General features: G+C 43.9%; 1 protein-coding gene across 1 annotated transcript in view; it reads left to right on the plus strand.

Annotated features, from left to right (window-relative positions):
* Positions 1-17,743, plus strand: part of LOC144782335 (contactin-4-like) — a 964,244-nt gene that overhangs the window by 725,438 nt on the left and 221,063 nt on the right. The window contains exons 9-13 of the mRNA XM_078661655.1: positions 2,758-2,860; positions 6,679-6,863; positions 8,062-8,198; positions 9,075-9,204; positions 13,476-13,626. Of these exons, the coding sequence (XP_078517781.1) occupies positions 2,758-2,860; positions 6,679-6,863; positions 8,062-8,198; positions 9,075-9,204; positions 13,476-13,626 (706 nt within the window). The remainder of the gene's footprint in view (positions 1-2,757; positions 2,861-6,678; positions 6,864-8,061; positions 8,199-9,074; positions 9,205-13,475; positions 13,627-17,743) is intronic.

Raw genomic sequence — 17,743 nt, forward strand, 5'->3', positions numbered from 1 at the left:
CGCCTCGCTTGCCTTCTTCCCGCAAATGCAAGCACCAAATTGTATCCATTGGATTGGTCAATCACATTAAGCAATGACTGACACTAGGTTGTGAACCATGAGTTTGCCTAAAACAAACAATGACAGACAATGTACACTTCTGCAGCAGCTCAACTAACCATGCCTAGTTTTGACCCTAGGGATGAGCTGAGGGTAATTTGCCTACATCCATCTTTGAGCTGGAGGCATTTCCCATCATTTCAGACTATGAATCACAGGAGAGCGGGATCAATCCAAGGCGGTGTGAAGTTACAAAGTTTCCTGAACTCTGAAGAGTTCTCATAACATCATGATATGATCCATGAGAAATTCCCTTCATACTGGATCATGACAAGGTGGGCTTAACCCCTCCCACGCTTGTGACGGAACCGTTCCGTCACGCCCCTCGGGTGGGCTGTGCTGGTGACGGTAATTTTGCGCCTGTGAGGCGCGTTCTATTGAGCGGGCGGGGCTGTGACGGAACCGTTCCGTCACAAGCACAGCTCACCCGAAGGGCGTGACGGAGCGGTTCTGTCACCAGCGCGGGAGCGCCGTGCGGCCCCCCCCGGACCTTAGCACTGCGGCGGAATAGCCGCCGCAGTGTTAATCTCACTGGTGCATTAAGGACTCGGAGTAGAGACACCTTACTAGGGTTTGAACTCTGGGGAGTTTCCTTTACTGTACAATATCACCCCGCATCACATAAGAGTATTATCAAGAGAGATCTGCAACCTTATGAAAGTGTAAAGAACAAGGAGTTGTCATTTTTTTATTTTTTTGTGTTGAAATCTTTTATTAGCATTTTACAAAATACAATATACAATGCAATTGCAGAGTTGTCATTTTACTGGGATTTGAACTCTGAAAAGTTCACTTCACAGCAGAGCATGAGAAATGTGGAACACATTTTACATTACATCAAAAACATCATAATATAAAACAAGGGGATTTGAATCACATTATTTTATGAACAGTGTGGAATTCCCATTGCATCCGGATAAGGACCATTTGATGTTGTTATAGATAAAACGCGGGAGAATTCCCCTAGCAACAGTTTGGGAACTCTGGATAATTAGCACGATATCACAATATAAATTAATTTATTGCATTGCCTTTGTACCACACTGTGAGAATAATCATAGCTATAGAATTTAGTAATATCCCTTAAGTTGAGTATTATGAGCCACTGAAACCCCTCATCACATTAGAGAATACATTATTCAGTTTTTATTATTTTGCTGTTCTATATAACGTGAACAAGCCCCAAATGAGAGATTTGTCGCTTTACATAAGAACAGTTCTAATACATAAGAACAGTTAAGGTACATAAACATTACGTTACATGTACTAAAGACAGGTTTCAGCAGTCATTAAGAATAACAGTGAGTCTTATACATTTTGAGCCTATTGAAATATGGGTAGGTGTGAAATCCAGGTATGTTTTATTGATGTTTCCCATATCATTTGTATATAAACAGGTAGTTCTCATCAGATTACATCAGATGGCGGTGTTAGCTATGAGGAGTCCCCAAACACCCTACTTTTAATCATATCCAGCAGGGGATCTGGGTGATCCAATTAGACTGGGTGATGCAGTTTAATGCTGATCTTGTTCCTACAAGTGTATTGGCTGATACAGAGTAATGCTGATTTTGTTCCTACAAGTGTATTGGCTGATACAGATTAATGCTGATTTTGTTCCTACAAGTGTATTGGCTGATATATATTAATGCTGATTTCTTTCCTACAACTGTATTGGCTGATATAGATTAATGCTGATTTTGTTCCTACAACTGTATTGGCTGATATAGATTAATGCTGATTTTGTTCCTACAACTGTATTGGCTGATGCAGATTCATTCTGATTTTGTTCCTACAAGTGTATTGGCTGATACAGATTAATGCTGATTTTGTTCCTACAAGTGTATTGGCTGATACAGATTAATGCTGATTTTGTTCCTACAAGTGTATTGGCTGATACAGATTAATGCTGATCTTGTTCCTTCAAGTGTATTGGCTGATACAGATTAATGCTGATTTTGTTCCTACAAGTGTATTGGCTGATATAGATTAATGCTGATTTTGTTTCTACAACTGTATTGGCTGATATAGATTAATGCTGATTTTGTTCCTACTAGTGTATTGGCTGATCCAGATTAATGCTGATTTTGTTCCTACAAGTGCATTGGTTGATACAGATTGATACTGATTTTGTTCCTACAAGTGTATTGGCTGATACAGAGTAATGCTGATTTTGTTCCTACAAGTGTATTGGCTGATACAGATTAATGCTGATTTTGTTCCTACAAGTGTATTGGCTGATATATATTAATGCTGATTTCTTTCCTACAACTGTATTGGCTGATATAGATTAATGCTGATTTTGTTCCTACAACTGTATTGGCTGATATAGATTAATGCTGATTTTGTTCCTACAAGTGTATTGGCTGATACAGATTAATGCTGATTTTGTTCCTACAAGTGTATTGGCTGATATAGATTAATGCTGATTTTGTTTCTACAACTGTATTGGCTGATATAGATTAATGTTGATTTTGTTCCCACAACTGTATTGGCTGATATAGATTAATGCTGATTTTGTTCCTACTAGTGCATTGGCTGATCCAGACTAATACTGATTTTGTTCCTACAAGTGTATTGGCTGATATATATGAATGCTGCTTTTGTTCCTACAGGTGTATTGGCTGATACCGATTAATGCTGTTTTTGTCCCCACAGGTGTAATGGGTGAATACGAACCCAAGATCGAGGTTCACTTCCCCGAAACGGTCCCTTCTGCCAAAGGAACAACTGTGAAGCTGGAGTGTTTTGCCCTGGGCAAGTAAGTGTGATTGAAAACTGTTCCACCTGTGAGCCTCTCAGCTTGCACATGTGCCAAAAGATCAAATTCTATTAAAAATAGCTGTCTTCTGCCAAGAGCATTTTGAAGTATTACAGTATAAGTGTTAGGTGGCTGAACAAGCAGACTATTACAGCTAATTCTGCACTCAGAGGCTATTATACTGCTATTGTAACTTGCCACCTTGTCAATGCACAGGTCTCTGTAGAACAGTACAAAGGTTTACATTCATTACAGTTCTTCAATGGAAGGTTATTGAAAATATAAGATTACTGGCTATAAAGCTGGGAATGGCTGAATGTGACATACTCTGACATGACATGTTCTGTGGCCCCCTTAGTGGCTACGTTGTTTAAAAATATTAAACGAATTGGAAGGAAATAATTTGGTAGTGTCAACACTTCTTCAAATTTTGACCTGTTAAACCAGTTTATGATTTTCAGCCAAATTAGCACCATAGGCGCCATGCACTCCCAGCAGGGCAGTGGGACCAATACAACACACCCAGACCCAAGGGAATATATATTAGATATCTTCTCAAATACTATATCATGTGTCCATAAACACAGCTCTTCAAGGTGGGAAAATGTATTGTGTTGGATTGTAATTGCATTTATATAGCGCTTACTACCCCTGACGAGGCATCAAAGCGCCTTTTCGGCGATTAGCACGCTACTCCCAAACCCATAAAGGATTAGTGAGTTTCTAGGATTAGAAACACCTTCTCTCATGGTTCATTTTGAAATATCTATTTTCCTTTTATCTGAGAAAAAATCATAAATCATGTTAAAAATATAGCACAAGCGTAGGGCATAATTCACTAAAATGTATGTGCAAGGAACAGCAACATATTCATACCTGTGAGCACCAATTCTTTTTTGTTATTAAAACAATGTGAATTTGAACTTGTAAATAAATTTTCTCATGCACAATTATTACCACAGAGTGGTATAGTATTATGCATTAGTAGATCTTATACCACGGGTGGGGAGAAGAAATTCAAGAGTGGGGGATGGCTGGGAAAGTTTGAGAGCATACAAAAATTCTGAAATTTGAGGGAATTCCCCAACTTATCTAAGACTCACTGCAACCCTGAAAATGGTCAGTGTTTTACTTCTGCCATGGGCAGCAGCAAATTTGTTTCCCTGGTAGTATTGTGAAAAGAACACCCCACATTAGTGGGGTTCAGCAGAAAGTGATTCTGGTGGTGAGCATACGCCAGGAAATAAGGGTGCAATTGTACTAATAGCACATTTTGGAATGCATCATTGTACGGTATGTGCAATGAAGAATGCCAAACTCTCCTCCCATTCATGTCAGTGGGAATTCACAAAACTATTCTTGAATTAGTCGGGGTCCAGTGACTCTTGAAAATCTTTGCAAATTTGAAAAATTCATAAATCTGCTCCCGACGAGGGAATAAAGTCAAGCTTGCAGAATGGTGTAATTTTTTAAGAACCTGCCCACAGCCACTCACGTGAACAACATAATATTTAATGCATAGCATACCATCTCTAGCCTTAGTAGAAGCCTTTGGAAATTAAATGGATATGCTGAAATACAGCTAGCATTTGATGTACAGAAGGCCATAAACATTACTGTACATAAATACCCTAGGACAGTTCAGATTTAGAAATAGTTTTTCAGAACAAAATTAGGGCAAATATAAATGCAGCACTTCTCCCTAAGTGCAAAAACATCATACATGTTGGCCATTCTCATGAATAACGAAAGGGCAAAAAAACAAAAAAATGTAAGTCTTCACTGAAAATATTCAATTTTTAGGAAAATGGGCATACATTTAACAGAATGGTCAAAAGTGAGAAAAAGGGTGACGTTTACCCATTCTTGTTTTGGTTTAAAGAAATGTCCCAGCCCTCGCCAGGATGTACGGGAAAGCCCAAGAATATATATATTTCCAGGAACAGGTGAAGTAAGGTCAGTATTGAATGCTGTCTCCTGAGGAAGAGTGGCCTGGCCATATTGCTTCTCCAGGGGTTGATGACATCTCTATTAGAAAGAAGTATTGGGGGGTTAGACCAATATATTGACTCTATAAGGGATGTATGTCAGTACAACGCAATCTAAAAGATCGCGGTACTAGACAACGCTGTTTTTACAACGCAAGTCGTTACAACGACTTGCGTTGGAGGGCGCGGATTTTGGAATCTTATCATTTTATATTCCAACACCAGTCCACGTAACAGTAGGGAAGGTGTTGGAATATAAAATTACAACATTCCTTGCCCAAGCGCGCCATCCAGTGCAAGTCGTAGTAACGACTTGCGTTGTAATGGCAGCATTATAAAGGCACTGCGGTGTAAACACCGCGTTGTAAACAATGTTTCCCCACCATAGGATGTAAGGGGTCTCCATCAACACAAAGAATGCCAGAGGTATGGTAACTCTGTAGCTGCTCATGTTAGCTTCAAGAGTGGAGAAGTTCTGCACTTAGTTAAGAATAACCCTATTTGGACATTTTAGGAGTATTCAAAGTTTTCAAACGTATAATGGGGCTTCAGAAGTACATAGACTTTCAAAGAATATACTCTGCAGCAAAGACTTCCCTGATGTATTGCAAAGGCTTATCAGTCAAGGTATTCCCCAAAACTAAAGAAAGCCTTAAGGAGAAGATTGGGCATTCTTGACTTGAGGGTGTCCCCATAAGCCAGCTCTGTCCAGAGAAGTCCAAATCAAGTTTAATAGTACATGGAAACTTCAGCTGCTGAAGACAATTATGGCAGAAGCCAGTACCCACGAGAGATGGCCCCTTTAATTATTTTCGCTGTGTGCGGCAACAATATGCTTGCGCGTACGCTTTCCTTGACTGTGTGCGCGGGCGAGGGCACTGATGAGTCGCTATGGGAGTTATCATGGCCAGCATGCTATCACTTCCGACGACAGTGAGAATGCTAGAAGGCCATATGAAATGCAGAGGATGTCTATACAATTGTCAATAAATAAGAACCAGATGTAATTACAATTATGACAAAAGCTGCTGCTGAATTATTCAAGGGTGTTCAAAATGTACAGAATGGCTCAATGAGTTAAATGGTTGCTGCTGATAAGGAGGTCACAAGTTCAAATCCAGGCAAGGCTGACTTAGTGTTCTACTTTTACAAAGCAGGTACATTGAATATGAATCAGTAACACTTGTTATTTACAGTGCATAGAAATGGCAGCTGTTGGCTAGAGAGCTTTGCATCAAAAACAAGCATTCATTGTGATGCTGCACTTACAATAAACTGCTTGACGTTGGAAAAGGTCAATTCTGTACAAGAAATGTGGACTGGGGAACCAGTTTGAGTCCCTGCGTCGGCTCAACATTCTGTGATTCTGAGCAAATCACTTAGGGCCTGATTCAAAAGGGCCTCCGCACTCATTTATGATGTTTTTCCTTCCTGCAACAATCATGCAGGAAAAAAACAACAAAAGCCCTAATAGCTGCTAATACAATAAGTGGCATTGAATATCTGTTTTCAGAAAAAACCTCCCATTTTGAAGGTTTGTATATGAAAAGAATGTCCATGGTATGGTGGCCTGGCAGCCAATGAGCGTAGTCACCAAAAGCACTCCTTCGGTCCTGACCAGAGCACATTTAGCAATAAACCACAATGAAGCCCACAGAATAGCATGAATCAGCCAGGTGATTGCAGTGGTGGTGCTTCCACCAGCCCGGCCAGCAAGTGGACAATAAGCAAAGATCTAAACAAATCCCTTATGCTTTTTGTGAACAGGGAAAGTGATGTCATAGAAAAGAGTGCTAAGTTCTAACACTGTCAATTTTTTTCTATCCTTAGCCCAGTTCCTACTATTAGCTGGCGAAGGGCTGATGGGAAACAGATATCGCGAAAAGCCCGCAGACATAGATCGAGTGGTGTCCTGGAGATCCCGAACTTTCAGCAGGAAGATGCCGGGTTGTACGAGTGTGTGGCTGAAAACTCCAGAGGAAAGAACGTAGCCCGGGGTCAGCTGACATTCTATGGTAAGCAGAGAAGAGGTTCACAGCCTTCTTGCTGTTGGCACAAAAAGCCTTGTACTTTGGTGATGGTCTTCTGGGTGTAATTAAGAAATATTTTTAAGTACATTGAGTGTCATACTCCTGACCTACTGCTGAGCTTCCAGCTATGCGTCACACCTATTAAGGACAAAAAGCATTGTTAACCCCTTCACTGCAGGAGTAATTCCCCCACGCGCGGGGAGAGGGGGGCCGCTGCGCCGCGGTGCTCGTGACGAGCCCAGCTCGTCATGAGTCACAGTGGAGCTGTGCTCATGACGATCTGGGCTCGTCACGACCCCGCCCATTGATTAATTCGTCTGCACAGGCGGGGAATCAATCGCGCTTGTGCGGACCGCGGCCGTTATGACGAGCCCAGCTCATCTTGAGCACAGCTCCACTGTGACTCATGACGAGCTGGGCTCGTCATGAGCATGAAAGAAGTTAAATAGGCACTTTGGGAGGAGCATGCGTGAACTGGTCAAAAAATGTCAGGAAAACAGTAAATAAGCTGTGTAACATTAAACAAAATCTCACAATTCACTCACAGAGAGGAGATAGTTTGTCCCAACAGCCCTGAGATCTTGCACACAATAACACTGTACCAAATAGTACTCAATAGTTGATCTTTGATCTCAATTTACTGGTGGGGTATGAATAGTTCCTTATCCAGCTATCGATTTTTCATCAGTCCTTCTATCCTCAATCTTTAATCACAGTCTTTATCACCAACAAACTATCCCCTACCCACCCTAGAAGTTGGTCTAGATCTCAATGAGTTACATATCTAACTATGTAGATTTACCTGTTTCGCTCACCCTCCCTCCACAATTACTCCCTCTTTGTGTTTCTACCTCTCATTAATTCAAAGATATTTTTCTATCCGTCTTCTTGTCTTGTCTGTGTCAATTTAGCTTCCCACCTACTTCTTTCCCCTGTGTATGTCCCAGCTGTTTGTAGCTTTCTCGTATTTTGTTCATCTGGGTACCTCGACCTTTGTATCCACCTACCTATTTTTCTGACATGTTTTTTTCTCAATAATTCGAGTTTTACAATTGTGTATGGCAAATAAAATAGCTCCCATCCCTTTCTCTCCATCTTTGGTAAGGAAGCATTGTTGGAAGGCAGATGGCGCTGTTGTGTCCCATCAATATGAGAGGATTTATGTTGACTCTGTTTCTTGCAGCTCATCCAAACTGGATCCAGAAAATCAATGATGCCCACATAGCTATTGAGGAAAACATTTTCTGGGAGTGTAGAGCGAGTGGTCGCCCCAAGCCAGCCTACAGCTGGCTAAAGAATGGACGGGAACTGGTGACCCGGGTAAGTGCCTTTCAGTGATGTGCCCTGGATACTCCTCTTGTACATTGTGTAACCATTTCACATCGTTCTATCTATTAACCTCAAAAGTGTTAAATATGGTAACAGGACAGTGGAGAAGGCAAGACAATGTTACGTAGCATGGTGGGGGGGGGGCAAAGATCATGGGAAAAAAGGAAGTTGTGTAACTCCTGTGTAAACACCTCCACCAGGTAAAGCCGTATCCCTAGAAGAAAAGAAACTGCTTTGGGGCAATAAGAGAGCAAAACATTGGCAAAACATTAACAAAACAGTGAAACACAGGCAGATCTAGGAATTGGGAGGACGGGAGGAATGGTGTGGGGAGATATTAGGGTTATGGTGACAAAATTTAAAACCCCAAAGATCAAAGTGAATAATATGAACAACCTAAGCATTTGTAGATAACGTGGTATTTTCCTATACCACAGGTTATTTACTTTGAGAGTACAGATGGAGAGTCCCGAGTATGATGCACGAAGTTGGTCCTCAGATTAAAAGTACTGAACACATAGTTCTTCTTTCATCAGACAGAAATATATGAAAACTAGTGTAATTCCAGAAAAAGATAACAGAAACTCAGGGAAGTCAAGAAGCTCAGAAAAATTAAAAAAAATTAAGAAATCCCACTTTCAATCTGCTTCTAATGTTAGTGTTTCAGTCTATTGACCCATCGGACCCCTAGAAAACTATACCCCAGTTTTGTACTATATTGAGTAGGGTTATGGCTGTGTGGTATCAAGGTCTAAGGAAGTCTGATATGCTTTACAAAGTAGTATTTATAACATACTCCACTGTCGTTTTTTTCCCTTGGTTCATAAAATACACAGTGTGTCTGAACTTCTACCCTCTCTTTAACAGGACAGAGTTCAGATCGAGCATGGGGCTCTCACCATCACGTCGGTCAATGTTTCAGACTCCGGCATGTACCAGTGCGTGGCTGAGAACAGACATGGGACCATCTATGCCAGTGCTGAGCTGAGAGTCATTGGTGAGTCATCCAGGAGACACGTGTACGAGATGTGTGACTTCCGCATTGTTGCATGAACCCAGGGAGTGACTCATTGGTGAGTCCTTCAGGAGACATGCGTCTGAAATGTAAGACTTTTGCGTTGTTGCATGAACCCAGAGAGTGACTCATTGGTGAGTCCTTCAGGAGACACGTGTCCGAGATGTGTGACTTCTGCGTTGTTGCATGAACCCAGAGAGTGACTCATTGGTGAGTCCTTCAGGAGACATGCGTCTGAAATGTAAGACTTCTGCGTTGTTGCATGAACCCAGAGAGTGATTCATTGGTGAGTCCTTCAGGAGACATGTGCCTGAAATGTGAGACTTCTGTGTTGTTGCTTGACTGCAGAGAGTGAGAGTCCTTGATGAGTCTTTCAGGAGACACGTGCCCGAGATGTGTGACTTCTGCGTTGTTGTATGAACCCAGAGAGTGACTCATTGGTGAGTCCTTCAGGAGACACATGTCCGAGATGTGTGACTTCTGCATTGTTGCATGAACCGAGAGAGTGACTTATTGGTGAGTCCTTCAGGAGACATGTGTCTGAAATGTGAGACTTCTGTGGTGTTGCATGACCGTAGAGAGTGAGAGTCATTGATGAGTCTTTCAGGAGACACGTGTCTGAGTTATGAGAATTCTACATTGTTGCATGACTGCAGAGACTGAGAGTCATTGCCGAGATGTGTGACTGCTGAGCCGTTGCATAACCACAGAAAGTTAGAGTCACTGGTGAGTCCTTCAGGAGAGGAGTGCTCAAGATGATGACTGCTGGAACATTGCAAAGAGTGAGTGCTTAGGGCATGCCTAATATTCAGCATATGCTAAACCTTCAACAGCCCAATCCGTCTAAACATTGCAGAACTCAAGAAGCTAGAACATTGATCTTCACAATAAGAAGTGCTTCTTTTGACAAACTTCAAGAGCTGCATAAGTTACTGCTGACAGCGGGCACACAGGTCTCTCTCCTGCCCAATGGCTGCCCTAGAATCTAAGGGTGAGTGGAACCGGAATGTGTATTACCACATACCACATTCCACCCATTTAAGCCAAACTACACACTCCCTAACTAAAGCATCAATGACAGACTGACAGTAAGTACTTCTGTGCATAATTCGGGCTGCACCAAAGCTGGTCATATATGGACTGTCTTCTCATTGTCCTCCAAGAATGGATTTTACAACGAAACCTATCGGTGATACAACGAACTGCAGCATAATGCTGCAACATGCAATATTAAAAAGTAGAAAACAATTACACAAGAGCAAACAGAACTAACTTTTCCAAATACAGAAAATATATCTATGATATCAAGATCATTCCTACAGGGGCAGTCCATGATCAATGACATGTGTGGAGCGTTTATATATTTCAATCTAAAGGAGGGTCTGCCTCGCGGCTTTCAAATCTGAGCTCAGTCCGTGTCTTCATCTGAATACTACCTTCTACTAATCTGTCTTCTCTAAGAAGCAAACTCACTTCCTATTCCTAAATGGGTATCCCCCTCACATTTATTTGTTTGGGTTTCTTCTTCTCTAAAGCCTGAACTCAAGGCTTAGCGTGTGTCTCTTTCTAGATCTAAGCGTAGCAGCCAGCACCCAATAACTGGCCCTGAGCATCCTCAAGCTGACATTGACGTCTAAGCTTGCGAGCGAGCACCCCAGTCACTGGACCTGAGCATCCTCAAACTGACATTGAGGTCTAAGCTAGCACTCAGTCACAGGCCCTGAGCATCCTCAAGCTGACATTGAGATCTAAGCTTGTGATGTAGCACCCATTCACTTGCCCTGAGCATCCTCAAGCTGCCATTGAGGTGTAAGCTTGCGAGCTAGCCCCCATTCACTGGCCCTGAGCATCCTCAAGCTGACATTGAGATACTACCTTCTACCAATCTTTCTTCTCTAAGAAGCAAACTCACTTCCTATTCCTAAATGGGAATCCCCCTCACATTTATTTGTTTGGGTTTCTTCTTCTCTAAAGCCTGAACTCAAGGCTTAGCGTGTGTCTCTTTCTAGATCTAAGCGTAGCAGCCAGCACCCAATAACTGGCCCTGAGCATCCTCAAGCTGACATTAACGTCTAAGCTTGCGAGCGAGCACCCCAGTCACTGGACCTGAGCATCCTCAAACTGACATTGAGGTCTAAGCTAGCACTCAGTCACTGGCCCTGAGCATCCTCAAGCTGACATTGAGATCTAAGCTTGTGAGGTAGCACCCATTCACTTGCCCTGAGCATCCTCAAGCTGCCATTGGGATCTAAGCTTGCGAGCTAGCACCCATTCACTGGCCCTGAGCATCCTCAAGCTAGCATTGAGATGTGAGCTTACGAGCTAGCTCTCAGTCACTAGCTCTGAGCATCCTCAAGCTGACATTGAGATCTAAGCTTGCCGGCTAGCACTCAGTAACTAGCCCTGAGCATCCTCAAGCTGACATTGAGATCTAAGCTTGCCGGCAAGACCTAGTCACTGGCCCTGAGCATCCTCAAGCTGAACTGAGATCTAAGCGTGCGAGCTAGCACTCAGTCACTGACCCCGAGCATCCTCAAGCTGACATTAAGATCAAAGCTTGTGAGCGAACACTCAGTCACTGACCCTGAGCATCCTTCAAGCTACTATTGAGATCTAAGCTTACGAGCTAGCACCCCAGTCGCACCATACACTAGTCTGAGTTTATGGCGGTGACTTTCGAATCACTAAATCCTAGTTACCCATTCTTTCATTATTTGATTAATTCTATTCCTGATTCTGCAGAAGTGAATCACGGCTCACAAGCTTTCAAGCCTTTAGACTTTGTTGAATTGCCTTTCTCTTGCAGTCCTCTGTTCCCTGATTTGAAACAATAGCTCATTCTTTTAGGACACTGATGTAGTGGAGAAGTGTATGGCTGCTAAAAATGAGCTACTGAACATGAACAAGGGTGCCCAAGGTCAGACCCATGGCATACTTTCAAGATTGTATTTTAATTGCTGACCCGGTGTGGCCCAGGATCTACACGCAACGCTCCATGTATTGTGTAAATGTAACATCCTGACACATGAATATAGGGATAAACCTTCTACATGTCTGTCTTCTGCTACTTTTTTAGCCAAAATAGCTGTGGAGTTAAAGTTACCTGCTCTGAAACACCTTTTACTCGCTTCCTCGCTGGGAATCTACTTTTCAAATTATATAGATGTTGCGGGCACCAAATATATTGTCAGCAATCTGAAAGTTGGAAATATCTATTGTTGCCCAAGTCTCAGTAGAACAGGTTGAAATTTCTGCCCCCCCCCCCCCAACTTGGTGCTAGAACATTAATCAAACCTTGATGAATGCATCCTTCATAACAAAGAAAGAGCACGCGCAGTGGTGCGTAGCTAACTATGCTCCCATCCACGCGTTCTGTACGTGCTCCGCCCACCCCTTTGTCTTCAATGTCCTTCCTCCCAGATGGCAGTCTTATGAATTATCCACACACCGGAGAGGATGATTGTCAAGAACATTATTCTGTGGCTCCAACTTCAGATCTATTTATATTTCGGTTCTTTTCCAGACCATTAGACAGGGATTAGGGGTGTCAACTGTTGTGGACGAAAGTAATGACTCATGAGGATTTGCTAACATGGGGACTCTCCTCTCCCAGAGCGGGCTGTGGGATGTGCCTCACTGAGTGTATCTCTCTGAGCCACATACACACCTTACAGTGTGGCGCATGTGTGAGATGTGTGACTACATACTGACCAGAACCACGCAATGAAAAGCATCACACACAGTTAAAACTTAACCACACTTAGGAACAATAACCTATATCCATACCTTTAGTGCACCCTTGCATAATTGTGGAATGCATTACAAACGTATGCACCAGGCCAGGTGCATAAGCAGATACAGAGCATGTACTTCACACATATTCACATGTCAAACTACACACAGTGATGTACAATGCACAAACTTTTTGAACTCTACATGTGTGTGTCTGTCTGTCTGTCTGTCTGTGTCTGTCTGTCTGTGTTTGGGTCCATAAGACATATGGAGTAGCAGGACTAGACCCAGAAATAAGAATAAATAAATAAGAAAAAAAATGATTCTTGTTGCGACACTAACAACTACGCAACTCATTCTTCGGTTTTAATCAACCTCAGCAGGACAACTGGCTAAGGTTGCCTGTCTGCCAAGCCAGTCTCCTTCAAGTTACACTCTGATCAGTTTACAAAGTGAACTAATCCCTTCTACCATTTTTAAGGCCTGGAACAGCTCATGACCATCTTGTTTTCTCCTTTCAGCTGTGGGGCCTGACTTTTCGAAAACGTTTGTGAAACGGCAGACTTTGGTGAAAGTTGGCGGTGCAGTTATTGTGGAATGTAAACCGAAAGCTTCTCCGCGACCTTCTATCACGTGGAAGAAAGGGCGGGACATCCTGAAGGAAAATGAGAGGTGAGTGGCTGAGGCGCTGTCAGTCGATGTCTCTACTGAATGCTGCATTCGAGCTGTGCCCGCCTATCACTATGTGTGCCCGACCACTCCTAACACATCACCTGTCACACAGCTCCAACAGATCCTTCCCTGTCTGTCTATCTGTGTGACCCGTCACTCCCTTCTGTCACTAAGGTCCCGCCTCCCTCGCGTGTCACATTACCAGGGCCTCAGCTGTCATTCTTACCGGATTAACACCTTGCGTGCTCATGACGAGCTGAGCTCGTCATGAGGCACGGTGGCGCTGAGCTCGTCATGACCGCCGCGGCGCTCCCGCGTGGGAATAATTCCCCTGCTGTGCTGAGCGTTCTACAGAAACGGGCGTGGTCATGACGAGCTGCGCTCGTCATGAGCACAGCGCCACCGTGCAGTGTGACGAGCTGAGCTCGTCACGAGCACCACGGTGCCTCGCACAGCCCCCCTCCCCCCAGCACCACGGGGGAATTAGCCCCGCGGCAAAGGGGTTAATGGGACTTCTTTGTCACTATGTCACTCATGATGTACCACCCCTCCTGTTCTTACCTGAAACACACAGTTGCTTTAATGGCAATGTTTGCCAAGGACTGTCCTGTCACTCTTAGCCAGTCACTAAAGCACAAAGATCCTGTCACTGTGTCACTTAGGGGATCTGGCCATTCTTACCTTATCACGCAGGTCGCAATTAATGTTCTTCATCCGGCGTCTCTAAGGGTGACCTTGCACTCCTGTACATTATCAACTTGTCCATGTCATGTTGTGTCACCCAGGACGTCCCTGTCACTTGTACCTTTTACAACAGACCACACCATTTTTTTCTCCATTTCATGTTGAAGGTCATATAGGGGCGTCCTGTTCCTTCTAGTCTCCTTCAGAGACCCCCAAAGAACTTATGCCTGTGTCAGGTCACCTCACCTAGCAATTTCTTAGTGTTCTTAAAACAAACCATTTCCCTTACCCTGTCATTATTTATTTGTTTTATTTGAAAAGTTTTATATAGCGCTGGCTAGACCCGGAGGTATCAGAACGCTTTACATGCGGTAGGACATTGTTTCAGAACATTGTTACATAGTTACATCAGTTTCTGTAGCGTCCCATATCATAGAAAGGGAAAACAGTATAACATAGTCACATGAGATTATTAAAGCATTAACCATAACCCTAAACCTATCACGTAATCCTGCCTTAATCGCTTCACTATAGTGGCTTTAACTCATTGTTTTAAAGTCTCTCTTTTGAAATCATCTAAAAACATAATTTTATAATGATTTGGTCGTTGTAGTAACCTAAAGATATTGTAGTATCGACTGTACTCTGCAGAGGCTTTTCAGTAAAGGTATTTGTGTGGTCTGGTTTCTTTGTAATGACGTTGTCTCGGGGACGTTACCAGGTATACATTGCCAATCTATGGGAAAGGACCGCTGAGTGTCATGATAGCTGCTCTAAAGTGGGACCATCGCGAGTAGGGCAGGCCCTCTACTGGTGTACCACTGTGGGTAAAGTGTGAATATATGACAGAGAGCCACTTTGCACAAAACGTGAATCTATGCTGGAAAGCCATCATGTGTAAATGGTGAATCTAGGCCAGAGAACCACTCTCTGTAATGTTGTCTCCTAGAGAGGGGACCCATCATGTGTAAAGCACGCCCTTGGTAGTGTACCATTGGGGTTAAGGAGTACATGTTTAACAGGACAACCTTGCATAAAGAGTGATTCTATGCTGAAGAACCAGCTTATGTAAAGCATGAATCTGTACAGAGAACCACTTTCTGTATTGTTTTCTGCTTTTATGGAGAACCATCATGTCTAAAGCAGGTTCTTGGCTGTGTACCTCCACGTGTAACGTTTGCTGCTTTGGTGGAGTCCCCACTGGGGGTAAATTCAGCTGCTCTAATGAGAACCACCCTGTGTAAAGTGTATGCCTTGCTAGTTTCCTACCACTTGTAAACTGTGCCTCTGTGTCGAAGAACCAATGAGTGCCAGTTAGCTGCTCTAATGAAGAACTTTCACGTGTAGAGCAGGTCATGCGTAAAATGTGTCTCAATGCTGAAGAAACACTCGGGCCTGATTCACAAAAGTAAACTTACACTTTAGTGTAAGTTGAAGATTTGTTGAAACTCACAAAGCAATACTACAAGTAGTATCGTTATGACTGCCTACGTTTTTATGTGTTGAGTCTTTGCCACGAGTGCAGAAACTCACAGTCATAAAAATACTACTTGTAATATTGCAAAAAACTGTAAACTTACACTAAAGAGTAAATGTACCTTTGTGACTCAGGCCCTCTGTGTAAATGTAGCTGTTCTAATGGAGAACATTTTTGTGCAAAGTTGACCATTGGCTTGTGTACCACTGAATATAAAGTGTGTAGCTGTTCCAGAGAACAATTAGTGTAAAGTTAGTTATTGTCATGGAAATCCACTGCTTGTAAAGCAGGCCCTTGACACACTGTACCACCATGTGTGGAGTGTGCCTCAGGGCTGGAGAATGAGTGTATGTAAAGCTAGCTATCCTCTAATGGAGAACTATTGTGTGTAAACTCGGCACTTGATGGTGTGACACCATGTGTGAAGTGTACCTCTGTGCTGGAGAAAAAATCAGCTCTAATGGAGAACTATTGTGTAACAGGTCCTTTTGCTGGTGTGCCACTACCTGTAAGTTTGTTGCTTTGCGTGTAATGGGTGACAAAATGGTTGACAACCTTGTGAAAAGCGGTTCACTTTTCTTGAGACCCACTGTTCAATGTGCATCAGTGGTGCAGAACCGCCATGTATAATCTGTGTTTTGGTGCCGCGGACCCACTTTGTGTAAAGTGTTCCTTTTTGCTGGGTAGAGAGCCTTTGCAAAGAGGGCTCCTGCACTGGACGACCATTCGTTTACACTAGGCAGCTGTGCTGGGTAACCATCCTGTTTAAACTGGGCAGCAGTGCTGGGGGACCATCCTGTTTACAATGGGCAGCTGCGCTGGGTGACCATCTTGTTTACACTGGGAAGCAGTGCTGGGCAACCATTCTGTTTACACTGGGAAGCAGTGCTGGGCAACCATCCTGTTTACACTGGGAAGCAGTGCTGGGCAACCATCCGGTTTACACTGGGCAGGTGCGCTGGGCATCCATCCTGTTTACATTGGGCAGCTGCACTGGGTGACCATCCTGTTTACACTGGGAAGCTGTGCTGGGCAACCATCCTGTTTACACTGGGCAGCTGTGCTGGGCGACCATCCTGTTTACAATGGGCAGCTGTGATGGGCGACCATCCTGTTTACACTAGGCAGCTGTGCTGGGTGACCATCCTATTTAGACTGGGCAGCTGTGCTGGGCGACCATCCTGTGTACATTAGGCAGCTGTGCTGGGCGACCATCCTGTTTGCACTGGGAAGCAGAGCTGGGCAACCATCCTGTTTACACTGTGCAGCTGCGCTGGGCGTCCATCCTGTTTACACTGGGTAGCACTGCGCTGGGCGTCCATCCTGTTTACATTGGGCAGCTGCGCTGGGTGACCATCCTGTTTACACTGAGAAGCTGTGCTGGGCAACCATCCTGTTTACACTGGGCAGCTGTGCTGGGCGACCATCCTGTTTACACTGGGCAGCTGTGCTGGCCGACCATCCTGTTTACACTGGGCAGCTGTGATGGGTGACCATCCTATTTTCACTGGGCAGCTGTGCTGGGTGACCATCCTGTGTACACTAGGCAGCTGTACTGGGCGATTATCCTGTTTGCACTGGGAAGCAGTGCTGGGCAACCATCCTGTTTACACTGGGCAGCTGTGCTGGCCGACCATCCTGTTTACACTGGGCAGCTGTGATGGGTGACCATCCTATTTTCACTGGGCAGCTGTGCTGGGTGACCATCCTGTGTACACTAGGCAGCTGTACTGGGCGATTATCCTGTTTGCACTGGGAAGCAGTGCTGGGCAACCATCCTGTTTACCCTGGGCAGCTGTGCTGGGCGACCATCCTGTTTACCCTGGGCAGCTGTGCTGGGCGACCATGCTGTGTAGCTTGTCCTGCTACTGTAGATACCCACCGTGTCGAAAAGTGTTCCTCTGCTAGAGGACAACCTTGTGTACGGTGTTCCACTCTTTTGGATAACCTCACACT

This window comes from Lissotriton helveticus, chromosome 9, assembly GCF_964261635.1.
Source record: "Lissotriton helveticus chromosome 9, aLisHel1.1, whole genome shotgun sequence".
Taxonomy (NCBI): Eukaryota; Metazoa; Chordata; class Amphibia; order Caudata; family Salamandridae; genus Lissotriton; species Lissotriton helveticus.